Raw genomic sequence first — 14,517 nt, 5'->3', positions numbered from 1 at the left:
ATGATGTCATATTGCCTTATATAAAATCTTACATCGATAAGTATTCAAAAGTAGACATTGTATTTGATATTTACTAAATGAATAATTTAAAGGCTGTGACAAGACAAAGACAAGGTTCTTGTGCCAGATGGAAAGGTGTTGGTTCTGGTAGAACACCAATGGTATGGAGTAGTTTTCTGTGTGAAGATGACAAAAAACGAAATTGTTCAAGTTTCTTTCTGACAAAATTGCTTCTTAAGAGACTAATGAAAATGTGTATGTTACTCATGGTGAAAATATTCTTTGCAATTTCAATAAAGATACTTTCTATCTATCCCGTGCAATCATGAAGAAGCAGATACACGAAAGTTTGTCCAAGTTCGGCATGATTATGAAAAGTGTTGTAAAATGTAATTTTAGGTAGTACTGACTCAGATGTAATAGTATCAAGAATTGCAGCAATCACAAAATTAGGTAGAACAAATTGTGGATAGGTTATGGAAGGAATAACGACTTTTGATGGCTTCCTGCACGTGACATATCAACTGCGCTTGGTCCTTGTGTAGCTGCTCTTCCTTTCGTCCATGCATTTAGTGGATGTGGAACTTTGTTGAATTGTCATGAGAAAGGCAAAAGGTCAGCTTGGCTAACAATGGAAGGTTTTCCAGATGTAAAGGAGGGTTTTTTTTAGGCTTAAGTATGAAGCGAGGCACGATGTATATTGTTTGCCATGAAACAGCGGCAAAGTGATGCAATTCCGCCTACAAGAGATTCTTATCCAGAGCACACCAAAAGAGAAGTATATCAAGGAGGAGCTGTTTGGGCTCAGCCTGATTCATGTATTCGACAGGTACGTGCTCCAAGTCATGAACACTGGGATTGGATGAAAGAAAGAATCAATGACAGTTGGAACCAAAATGGACTTCTTTGACTGCCGTTGCATCCTCGTGTCAGAAAATTTTGAAATGCGGAGGCGAAAATTCAGCGAAAATTCAGCTGTGTTGGTAACTGTAAATGCTACCGTTCTGGCCTTCCTTGTACGGGTTGTTGTATAAGCAACTGCCAGATAATTATAAAATTAGCAACCTGTCTTTCTAACCAAACTAGACATTTAAACGTAACAAAGAGTGTTAACACTTGTTAAGTTGATGGAAATTATAAAAATATTTTCTACGTATTTGCCGCCATTTTGGAACCGGAAGTCACTATTTTTCTTCATTTATGTGTTGTTTTGTCGTACTTAGGATTTTTTTTTATGTTTCATCATAACTTACATTGGATTATACCTATAACACATCTTTCAAGGATTTACATCCCTTGTGAAGTATAAAAATTGAAATTTTTGACTTTTTTGCCGGCATTTTGAAACCGGAAGTCACTAAAGTTTCATTAATGTTTTGTCTAGTCGTATTTTAAGAACTGTCATTTACTTTCTATCAAATCTAACATTGGATTTTACATATAACACACTTTTTAACTGATTAACGAATTGTTGTCAATTTGTAATGACGCAATTTCCGAAATGTGAGTTTGCCATCTTGAAAAAACGAATTTTTTTTCTTGCCAGCAGCGGATTTTTTTTAAATATCATTTAGTCAACCTTTATACCAAATTTCATGTTTGTATAACGATTTGCACAATTATGTCCATAATATCTCCAACCATAGAAGCACTTATTACATATGTTACTACATTATATGTGCGTTCATATGTCCTTTTGTGTTCCATATAAAACGATTCTATAAAGAAGTATTTCAATAGTTGTATAATGTCTGTTTATTTTTATCGTTACTCTTCCTTCATACACGACAAGAATAACATAACTGAACCATGTCAACCATGACACTAAACCTTTGACACGGCTAAACCAAACCATGACACCGAATTTTCTGTAATCCAAAATTGTGTGCACAAGTAGCTATTTTTCGGAGTGATTGAAGGCAGTTTTATACCATAACGAAATACTAGTATGTGATGTAACGTAACAGACAGTAAGCAAACCACGTTTTTGTGCATTTGAAACGAATCACAACTTTTAAATTTTACATACGCAAGCATTTTTTCTGAGACAAGTATTAACTAGATGATCATTGACAAATTTTGATATACTAACATATTAGCTATACACAAAGGTACTCATCAGCTTCCATCTATGGTCAGAAGTTCCTGTTATAAAATATCCGAATGTTTATATTTTGCCATTGTTTGTCTTCAAAATCTCTTGTGATAACCAAACAATGACACAAACACTGTTCTATTTAAAGGCTCCTCAATATGACGCGGTTACTACCCGTGTTTGTTCTATATCTAATACATAATCCGATATGAACATAGATAAACATATATATAGATAGGTAACTCATGCAATTGAATTTTTCTAGGTCTGTTTGATTTCATATTATAGGTTAAAAATATATGTTAAACATCGTTTTCACCAATAAGAATGTTTTTTTTTAGGACAACACATCTCTAGTAATGAATTAAATTGGAGATTACATGAACACGGATCATATGAGGTCGACTTATTCTCTAGTTAATTCATCAGCGATGTTGCTTATCCTATTTTGACAAAATTGCACCAAATTGGCTGCTAAAAGTGAATTAGTATTTCCCTTTTTCACTTTTAATATTGATTGAACAAAAAAATCATATCTCGTAGATAATTCCCCTTTAAAACATGTTTATATGTATATAACGGTGCAATCAATAGAATACAATAAAATAGCATGTAAATAAATATACATTAATTTAGTAGTTCAATGTCAGAAAACAAATGTATTTCTTAATGCTTAGAAATTAGATAGTGCGAGATTTTCAAGTCCTTCAACTGTTTGATATTTTTCTGACATTGAACTAACATTGAAGCTGAAAATGGCTAAACAAAATTCAAACGTATTCCTATCCTTAAACGAATAGTGGCGTGACCAGAAATCAACATCACACTATTATAATCATGTCTTACAATAAAGTGATATATAAAGACAACACGTGTTAACCCGAATAGGTCAATACGATCACTCCACGAAAGGACACTGGCGGTGAAAGGGCGCTAAGTTATTCGAGTTATACACGTGTAAGTTTCGTATATATTAATATATGTGTATATATATTGTATAACGTGTTATCTTATCTTGAGACCACAAAGGTATTGAACGTTAACTGTGTCGAGGTTCAAATGATTTATTTATTTATCTGTTGGTTTATAAAGTTTCTTTTTAATGTAAATTGTTTATCGTTACCAGAAACGGTGCAATATGTGTCTTATGAAGTGGAGAAGCTTCAAATAAAAACATCTACCCATGGGACGCCGCCCTTTTCGTGGCAAAAAGACCAAGGATTATATCCGAGTCATGTTAAACTTAATTTCCATGGAGAATTGGAAATTGCGGAAATACGGGAGCTTTTTAAAGTGTTCGACAACAACATGTTCGCTACCGCTTGGATTTCTAGTTGCCTGATTGAAGCTTCGATGTATGGAATCGGGCCTGTTCCAAAATCCGAACAAATACATTTGTCACTTAAGGCAATTGAACAATATCATGATCGAAATAGACCATATAATAATTCAATCATGACCTTTTGGTCGCAGGTCTATAATGAAAGAAACCGGACGTGGGAAAGTGCTCCAAAAAATCTCTTGGACTTGTTCGATCTTACTAACAAGTTTCCAAGCAAACTCTTGGAGGATTTTCTGGACTTGATTGGATTAAAAGACGTTGCAGAAATACTTGAAAAACTTCTGAAGGAAAAGTGAAGTATATTACGTAACGTTTGTTTTGACTTAAAGATGTTTGCTTCTCTTGTTTTTTAGCTTTTGCCAGATTTTAGGAATCCTCTAATTTTATTTATAAAATTAAATTGCCCACTAACACCACTTTTCTTTTCATTATGTTATTGCATATAAATTTTAAAAGCCAGATTTGAAAACCGTATAAAATCCTTGTAATTTTTTCATAGTTTTTTTTAAATCAAACAAGAGGCCAATGTTAAAAGTTAGAAAAATCTAGAGAGAATCATTTCCCGCCAAATTATCAATGGCTTATATCTTGAAAACAAGCTCACGGACCCCTAATTTTGTTCTTCCCTTTTATGAACGTTATTCATAACTATCATTTTAGAACAGTCTTTTAAAAAGCTTGTTATTTTGAAATATAGCGAACCTCCTTAATATTTCATTATCATAAACTCATTCTCTCAATGTTCATCATAATAAATGGACAAAAAAGGTTGTATCTTAACCTCACTGAAAACTGCTATGAGTATACTAGAATGACCTTTTCAATTGGAAATGTATAAGGCCGGACAATCATAAGATATATAGACAATAACGGTATTGTGTCTTTAAATATCAGCTGTGTTTGTACGAGGCTGAGAAACAGGTGTAATGCGAGCTTTAGCGAGTTATTACTCCTAATTCGAGCCAAGTATTCTAACATAACAAATAATTTTAACAGTAAAAAAACAAATATCAAAACATTGTCCGATTTGAAACAAAAGTGTATGAGTTGTCCTTCGCTTAAGGATTTTTAACTTAACTCGACATCCACTGTACATGCTTAAATTGACATGGTTGATTTTGTGATACACCTTTTCATATTCAAGTTTTGAACTCGATGATTGGCGTCGTAGCAAATTAATATAATTACATTAGATGTATGTTTCATTATAAAACGTTATCCTGATTGGCTAACTGCACATCACGTGATATTCCTTAAGCAATTGCATTACACAATAAAACTTATCATTCATGATAACACATGGTCCCACAGTAAAGAATTAAATTTTTAAAAATGATAAAAATCGTGTTTTCATGAGCCCAGCTAAAAGATATAATTATAAGTATTGAATGCTTCTTTTTGTAACTTCATAGGGATGTAAAAGCGTTGATCGTGCGCACATTTTTAGAATGAAGCGCTTCCTACAAAATGTAATTAGGTCAACGCTTTTACACCCCAATGCAGTTACAAAAAGAAGCATTCAGTTCTTAAATGATGTTAATATTCTGTTTAATTGTTATTGCTAAGAAAAAATGCTTTAAAACAAATAGAACGTAAATTAATTTATTTTAAGTTATTTCACATAAGGTCAAGCAATACTAGTACGTCATTGGTAATGCGACTGCAATACACATTCTTAGGTCACTCAGGTTCATACAATACTCGTCAACAGCAATACACAAACGTAGTCCGGCAGTGGGCGGAGTTTTAAAGCGATATCTGTATATTATACATACAGCAGAGCGATATCTGTTGGACTGTATATGTATAATATGACACCCAATTGCAGGATAAATAAAAGTTATATGCAATTTGTGTTTCAGAAAGATAAAATCTTTTTTTTTGTATTTTGATGATCATGCTTTTCTTGTTCCTGCTGAGAGCGCAAACATACACTTTTATAAACTTCGGGGCTTTTTATAGCTGATGCGGTATGGAATTTGCTCATTGTTGAAGGCCGTACGGTGACCTACAGTTGTTAATTTCTTTCATTTGGTATCGTGTATCATTGGCAATCATACCACATCTTCTTTATTTATAAGTAAGGATACAACTTTGAGATGCTCCCTCTCATGTAACAGCTGTATTATATTGATTGACCTTGATTGACAAAACTTTAATTTGAACCCTCCTGTAGCCCAAAAATTTATTGACTATTTATTGGCTCCTCTTTTTTAGGGATATATTTTTGCAAGCATTCCATATTCCACCAGATTTTGACGATACCTTTGTTAATATTGGCTTGGGAAGTCTACTCAAAGAGAGCCAATTTATTGATTTATACAAAGAATGGAACAATGTCAACACAAATATAACATCCGCTTTTACGGCTCTTAAAAAGTATGCCTATCGTCCGTTCTCATCAGACAAAAACCAAAATTCTATCGATCCACGGACATACTTCTATCTTCGAAATTTTCTGACGGAAAATTTGACAAAATCAGCAGCTTTAGTTCCTACATGGGTAAGATTCATCTTTTAATTTTTGATAAAATTGGTTACAACTTACAAGCGAATCACATGTCACAAGAAAAACTAATATTACAAATGCAACATGAAATATGATATGCATTTCTTATTGTGACAGGAAGTGGATGCGTATTCATACATCCCATCGAGACAAACTCGTGCCACAACCTAAGCATGTTTATGACTTAAACTATCGAATTGGACAGGTCTAATGATGATCGTATATATAATATGTGTATACCCCACTTAAGTTTTGAGTGTCGTACGTGTAGGAGGCTAAGATCTGTCGTGTTGAAACGTCTAATGTCTTTTTTAAAATAAATTAAACTTTAAAAAATCGTTGATGACTTAAATGCTACTTGGAACCTCCGTTCCCGACGCCTTCCAAAGTTTCTGTTCTCCTTTCTTGGCCAGCTCTGCGATAACTTACCTACAAGTCGTTAATTTATTGTTTAAGTTGTTCTGAAAATACAGGAGTTAAGCATATGTGCAAAAATAAAAAATAAATGAATATTTAAAACACTCGACAAGGATCATTATTTTATATTTGTATTTGTAGCTGATTGCTGGTTATTTTTCTTTTGTAACCTTTCTTTTTTTAATACACTTGATTTAAGGGTTAGTACCCCTCCTCCAGGCCTGTGTATTTAGAAACTTTAAAACTTTAAAACGATGGGTGCAGGATGTGAAGCAGGATCTGCATACACTTCTGGAGCTCCCGAAATCCCCATCAGGTTTTCGTAGGGTTCGTGTTGCTTGGTATTTATTTTATCTTGTGTATTGTATACATACTGTAATAGTTGTGTGTCTGTTGTCTTTTCTTTTTTTGAGCCATGGTGTTGTCAGTTTATTTTTGTTTGATTTTTAAGAGTTTCAATGTCCCTCTGGTATCTTTCATGATCCCTCTTTTTCAAAATACAAAAGTTTCAAAACGCATAAGTACTGAATAAAAGAGACGTGTCTTTTTGTGCATATGCCGATAAAGGAATTATATCTATTGGGTCTTTGTAGTGAAAGAAAAGGGGATTTTGTGGTCCTCAAGTCCAGATATACACAAACGTTTGTTGTTTACAAAATATCCTCAACAACATACTTGTCAAATATAAAACCGGAAGCCTGAGCCTCCTCTTTGTACTCTCCTTCTCGTGTGTATCCGCTACTCTCCTTCTACGAAATCGACCGAGTTGTGACGAATGGCATAGAAACAACAAAGATTACATAATCCTTAATTTCATACATTTTTATACCTATTTTGTATTTTTCACTTTTTTCTTGTGTCTTGAATGTTCTCGCATGCCATTTCCATAATATAGGTACAGAATGTGGACGAGGCTAAAGAAGAATTTTACAAGGGTGTGTCCATGCCTTTTACAATTAACAATGTCGATGTCACGGTATCTGCTAATGCCGTGTTTGGTATAACAGCTAGCCTTCTTAGTGAACTGGTACCAAAAGAAACATTCGATGCCGATCTTCAAGTATGTATCATGCTGGTGTTTTTTTTAAAGATAATAATAAAAAGAGAAAAAGACGATTCCAAGGGGACATTGAATAGCCATAATTCAATGAAAGCAAACTATTAATTCTTCTTTTTTTTTTTGTCATATAAGTAAAATGGTACTTCTTGATATCATTCAAAAATTAACAACAACAACAACAAAACTTAGTTGAATACATATATTATAATAAGTACGTCTGAGTCAGTGACAACTCTACAACAGATGTATCCATCGGATCGCCATCAATGATGGTGATACATGGCTGTGTACATAATGTATATACAACTCGTCTAAACATCAACCCAACAATGTTAGATCTGTAAATTTGCTTTCGCAAATTTTTTTGCGAAAGCAAATTTACAGATCTAACATTGTTGGGTTCATATATTATAATATATATATATAAGCAAAATAACTAAGAGTCTCCCCACTGGTCTCGGCTATAAAAACTGGTTTATAAGGGAATCTGTTTTTTTTTTCTCACTTGGTTTATATTTGAAGGATTTCAGTATCGGACCGATTTGGAAATATAGGATTACCTAAGTCGATGTCATTAAAAAGTTTTATTCGCAATATACTAGTACCATCAATTTGACAAAGTGATTTTCATCTTCTAAGGTTTTACAAGTTAGACATGTTCTTTGATCTCGAATTAAGAGAAAGCAGTTCCAGCTCCACGTGTGATTTAAATGAGATATGTGCGAGATAAACGTCGATGAGATATCAGACATAGAACGCTAAATCAAATAGACATCTAAAGAGCGAGTGAACGACTGCCAAATTAAGACACGTGTCTAGAACACTTTCAAAGCTCTAGACAAGTATTTAAATATATTACTATACAGAGGCGAATTGGGGGCATGGGGTCGTGTGTGGGGATAATTTTGTTGATTATTGGTTAATCACTGAAGTATGAATGGAGCGGGACCACTTTAGGCATAAAGTATGTCCCTTCTTATGAAAATTTTTGAATTCGCCATTGCTACATGTATATTAATCATCCCATTTCTATCTACATTTTGTATATGTACATACAAGCATTTTTTCAACATTATCCAATATTAAGAAAGATGTAAACGTACAATTTTTATTACATTATAGTAAAAAGTGGTCTTCATCTTCTTTTATACAAAATTTAAATGTATCTATTTTTTGCAGAACATATACAACCATACAACTTTAATGGTTAGCTACGAACTCGCCAATAATTTCTCTAACCGACGTGACCTTGCACTGACATACTATCCCTCTAAAATTGAATGCTATTGGTTTACAGCAAGAACATTAGCTATGCTCAGGCGCTTTAAAAAGACACAGCCACTGCCGTTCCAAGTAAGTATAGTTAAAAAATGTATATGACAACTTATATTATGTTCCGCTACAATAATATCAAAGACTCGCATGCCCTCTAAAAATTTAAGTGTTTGAAAAATACTGTTAAATAATTAGTCAAAACTTTTTGAGCACAATTGGTTTAATAGATAGAAGAAAACATTATGAAGTTTTAGAGTGCTGAAGAATTCTTTAATTTTATTAAATCTTTACTTTAAAGAAACTTTAAGTCTTTGTATAATTATTTATAGCAATCATCGCTCTTTGATGAAACTTTTAAAGAAGGAAGTTAATTTTCCACGTTGACGTTATGTGGATGAGATGAAAACAGAAACAAAACAGCGAAAACATTTTAAAGAAAAACACATAAAACTTCAAATAAAACTAAACGCTAGCAACATGAACTCCGTTAAAATCATGGGGGGTATACAGAGATGTTCCGGAAGGGCGCAGGACATTTAAGCGAAAAATTGTAAACCACTAGGGGACATTTTAGCGCAGACATAAGAGACCATTTTGGCGCATAATTAATCCGTTCACATGTATTTTCGATAGCCTATTTTAGCGAAAGCTTACCTGGTTGAATAAAATTCACATTACTTAAACCACGAATAGCTCCATGTAATTCATAGCAAACAAATAATGGTCCAGAGTCGTTCCATTCCAACTATTATAAGCAATTTTATAGTTGTCACAATCTATTTACGTTTTTCATGACACAATTATCAAATTGCAAACTACAAAAAAATTCAAAAATACGAAGTTTTAAAGACAAATGTGCACCACAATCTAGACAAGATAAAGGGAAAGAACAGTTCCTACTGCAATTTTATGAACAGTATTGTATAGGGGGTATATTCAGAGTCCATCACGTACGTTCTCTAGGACATATATTCCGAGCTGGAAGTGACTTTTAACATTTATTTAACCTTTTAGACTTTTAATGCTTATATTAATGGACATGATCATGATAATATTTTTTATTGTGTGATTTCTTGATTTTATTTTAAAAATATTTAGTATTTTTCATTTATTATTTATTGGATAAAATGTTGTGCTAAAAAGGGGGATTGGTGATTTTATTTTTCGCTAACAGGGATTGGGGTCAAAATCTTGTGTTAAAATGAATTATACTTTGGCGCTTAAACGTTCGATTTTTTTCGCTAAAATGTCCTATCAATGCGGTATGTATCCCACTAGTACCACGTGACCTGTCTTGTCCAGAGTTTTTTGTACAATTTTATTATACTATGAATGCGTTTAATTCATATAAAGGAGTCCTTCGTGTAGACACTGGCTTCAAATACATTAAGAAACAACACCGGACTTTAAACTAGGGATTGAGCATTTTATTACTTGTCAAAATGATGTGAAGCGTCTTTGATCCACGAGAAAAAAGTTCATCAAAATTAATTATTTCAAAGACTCTTACTTTTCGATGTTTTCTTTTTTTTTTATTTAGATAATGGATACAGTATTAAACAGATTCACCGACGTATTTAATGGCCCTGTTCTAGACGATATAGTTAATTCTGCAGTTATAGACGAGTCGCAAAGAATTTATTTTGACGATTTTCTTGGAGATGGTGATATAGGTTTAGATGGATCCGACCTTGTGAGTATGAATTCCTTGTATTATCATTTTTATTTCGAAATTGTTAAGTATATATATATATGTAACTATATGAAATAACCTACTTAAATTTCAAGAGTTCATGCAAACTTTTTTAAATGTTATCGTCTTTTGTTTTGAGGGGAAGTTTTTACCAATTAAAGATGGAAATATTGACTGTACATGACCGTTAATTGTTTTGATCAGGAGTCTAAATATTTCATATTTTAAACAATAGAGCGTGATTAAAACGTTCAGCTGATTTTTACAGTCATCTCCCTGTACATTTTCATTACAAATTTCTAAATAATCTAAACAAAGAGATTCGAGATTCGTATCCCTCCGAGGATTTCAGATCGGGAAACCAGTTGTGGTAATGATTTTGTTTTTATTTCTATTTCTTGATGTACTTTTTTTTGTAAATAAACAGTTCAAAATGATGATAGAAACTATATTGTTATTTCAGAAAAGAGCTGAAGACCGATTATTTACAACTTCTATGGCTATGAATACATTAATAGACGCATTTACTGTGTTTGATCCAGCCACTAAAAAACTACAGTGGGTTGGCTCTTCGGGTAAATATTTCCATATTGGTAAAAAAAAATAGTGTAAAGGCTTAATACTTATTTGAGACATACATTTTTAAAATGAGTTTTTTTTTTTACTTTGACGTATAATTGTTCCTGTCTTTTCGATTTTCCTTTTGTTTTGCTTTGAAGTAGCATTCAATTTGTTTCTGTCTTTTAGATATTCCCTTTTATTCAACTTTGAAGTATCAATATCCCTTTCTTTTAGACATTCCCTTTGTTTTACAATGAATTAAGTATCATTGTCTCTGTTTATTCGACATTCCCTTTGTTTTACTTTGAAGTATCATTGTCCCAGCCTTTTCGATATTTCTTTTGTTCTACTTTGAATTAAGTACCATTGTTCCCTGAGTTTTTTTATATTCCTTTCGTTTTACTTTGAAGTATCATTGTCTCTGTCTTTTCGATATTCCCTTCGTTTTACTTTGAAGTATATTGTCCCGGTCTTTTCGATATTTCCTCATTTTTACTTAAGAAATAACTGATGCAAGCTATACTTTATTGTAGTTTTAACATGGGTAGGCATTTTATTCGTGATTATTTTTGCCCGAGCGATATTGAGGGCTAAAATAACACGAATATAATGCCTACCTATGTTAAAACTACAATAAAATATAGCTTGCATCAATTATTTCGATTCTGATTAAGGCAATTAAGGTCATTTCTATGTCCGATGTGTATAAGGGTAAAGCGATTGTGTAGGCTCTTCCATGAACCTCCCTTTTTTGTTTGTAAAGAAGCAAACAGCTGGCACTGTGATTTTTCAGACGCAGGAGTTTTTGAACAGCCAGCATGAACGGTTGCCGTATCTTGGTCAAATATGTCAATTTCGGAATGCCACACATTACAGTCATAATAAATGAATTAGTAACCACATGTGCATCATTTAAGAGTTTGTAAACAGATATATCATGTTAAGGAGGGGTATTTGCGAAAAATACCCCTCAAGAACATGCTATATCTGTTTAATTACACCGAATGTTAACGTTCAAAAACGCATTAATGATCGTGACGTTACAAGCGTCCAGTCGGATAGAGTATTTTTTGGCAAATACCACGGCAGAGAGGGTGAAAAGGGCATATCCTTTGGCAAATACCCCGGCAGCGTTAAAAAATAAACGATATTCATTTGATAACAGTAAATTGATGAAAAATACACTAGCTATCAACCAATCAAAATCCAGGATTCTTACATAAGGTGTAATTATTCATGAAATATATTAAATGCATGCCAATTTGATAAAATTCGTTATTCTGCAGTAGTAAAATATACGCATGTGCAAAAACAAATTATTGGATTTAGAGCATGGGTTTATTCATCAAGCGAAAGAAGCACGTCATATTAGAATTTGACGTATATATATCATTGTCTCTGTCTTTAAGACATTCCCTTTGGTTTACTTTGAAGTATCATTGTCCTAAATATTTATTAAGACACGACCGCACCTTCAGGTAAGTTACGTATGACATACTTTTTTGAATTTTTTATCGGGCTTGTCAGATATTAATTTAGACTTGGTCGATTTAAAATATTACACATTTTAGTGAATTAAGTACCTCAATTAAGTTGATGTTATTTTGTGGTTAACGGGAGGCAACTCAATTTTAAACTTGCCTCACCTTTTACTTTCGGTGGTAGTATCCTCGAGTTCACTGTGATATATAAGTTGTAAGCACTCATTCAAATGAGGATACCAAAGAGATATTAAAGTTCATAAGTCAAAAACGAACCGACAATGCCACAGCAAAAAAATAAAGAAAAACGACCAAAAACCAGCAACATTCTACAAAAAATAAACACATCATAGAAAACTAAAGGCTGAGAAAAACTTATCCCACCAAAAAACGTGAAGATCTCATGAGCTCCAGAGAGGGTTAGTTGATCTTGATCGACATGCAACATCCGTCTTGTTCCCCCATGAAGTGAGTTGCATCACGATATAGCGGTTTTGAAATAACCTGCGAGACTATGAGTGTAGGGGGACGGTGCACATATTTTTTTTCAACGAGCAACTATCTTCTTGTGCTGGTTAGCTCTGACTAAGCTTAAGACTTCATCAAAACTGAAACGATCTGACTGGTTTATTCAGCTATCTTATTTTAGTTCAGAGAGGTTGGTTTTTTTTTATATTGCAGGTACTATTGATAAAGTTAAAAAATATGTTGATGGCTCTGTTGCCTTCCTGAAAGACTTTACATTAGGTGGATCCTATAAAACTTGGAATGCGTTTTTCTCTGGATCTGGTAAAGGTTTAAAAGTAAGTACTTTTTTTTATCACCAAAGCTATTGTTTATTTCCCATTAAATAGTTGTGAGTTTGAGATGAAGAACAGCAATAAAAGCTGCTTTTTGAGTAATTAATACTAATTATACAGAGATAAAGATGTAAGGATTTGCTTTGAAAATATGAAAAGTTAACGTAATAAAGGGAATACGTCTAATAAACAAACAAAACTACTAAAAAGACTTAAAAAAGCCAAAGTAACATATAATTTATACACATATAATTATATTTTGAATTTTATTTTCAGAGTTTGCCATTTTTCTATCCAGCAAATAGGCTAGAATTTTTCAACGGCACAAAAATTAAACCTGACAAATTTCCTCGTGGTGGTGCTTTCGTCGTTGGATTTGAAGGCGTTGTTTCGGATTCGGAATATGCTGAGATGATAAAACAACCTCATTTTGGACAACCTACTCCAATAGATTTTGATGGATTTAATCCTAAAAGTGAACCGGAAGGATTTTTTCCGTTTTGGTCATCAGATGCCTATACTTATGCTACGACAATGTTAGGAATTTCTAAATATCTAAACATTGACACAGTGCAAATTTAGACAAGTTTTACATGTAAACCCAAATGACTGTTGCGTATACTATATTTCGCGTTTACCACTTTCTTGCCAACTTTGCGGCTTTAATATCGCAATTTTCAAATTAACTTGATGTACTTGAATAAGTTTTTCATATTAGCAACGAGTTACTACCAATGACTTTGCGTTGACAGTATTTTTCATAATAAATGTAGGTGTTTTTTCCCCTTATTACCATTTAAATGTATAATTTTACAAAAGCTGTGATATGCTGTGTGTTTTTGATTGTTTTTTCTAGTATCTTTGAATATTGCAATATATGAAAATAAAGGCAGTCTTGTGTGTTTATGTTGCATACATAACAAAATTTTGAAAGATTGAACCAATTGAAATTACTGTGTAGATATTATTCAATGTTATTGTGTGATCCCTTGGTGCTAGTGTACGCTAAGCAAAACAAAAGTCACAAATCATTACAAATACATCTAATAACATCAGCATGATAGCTTTGTTTCCAAAATACCCAGAGCGTTAAAAATCCTTCGCAGAAGACAGAAAGATCAAAAAGGAAAAAGGAAAAACCTAGTCTAGTATACATTCGCATGGCGGGTGATTCATCCAAAGCAAGACGAGTATACCTTGAAGACGCATCGGTCTCGCTTTCATGAATTCATGCGCTTTACTTATATTTGTTATTGTAACCCTGATTTCTTCTTCATCTTGACT

At 33.0% G+C, this 14,517-nt stretch overlaps 1 protein-coding gene across 1 annotated transcript; it reads left to right on the top strand.

Annotated features, from left to right (window-relative positions):
• Window positions 1–3,123: 3,123 nt before the first annotated feature.
• Window positions 3,124–14,135, top strand: LOC143056058 (uncharacterized). The gene is made up of 8 exons (XM_076229136.1): window positions 3,124–3,729; window positions 5,655–5,940; window positions 7,259–7,423; window positions 8,603–8,776; window positions 10,239–10,391; window positions 10,855–10,966; window positions 13,115–13,236; window positions 13,510–14,135. The coding sequence occupies exons 1-8, from the start codon at window positions 3,155–3,157 to the stop codon at window positions 13,813–13,815; spliced, it is 1,893 nt and encodes a 630-aa protein (XP_076085251.1). The 5' UTR covers window positions 3,124–3,154; the 3' UTR covers window positions 13,816–14,135.
• Window positions 14,136–14,517: the final 382 nt, after the last annotated feature.

The sequence above is a fragment of the Mytilus galloprovincialis genome, chromosome 13 (genome assembly GCF_965363235.1).
Source record: "Mytilus galloprovincialis chromosome 13, xbMytGall1.hap1.1, whole genome shotgun sequence".
Lineage (NCBI taxonomy): Eukaryota > Metazoa > Mollusca > Bivalvia > Mytilida > Mytilidae > Mytilus > Mytilus galloprovincialis.
The sequence above is the reverse complement of the archived record's forward strand: the minus strand, read 5'-3'. Positions and strand labels throughout refer to the sequence as shown.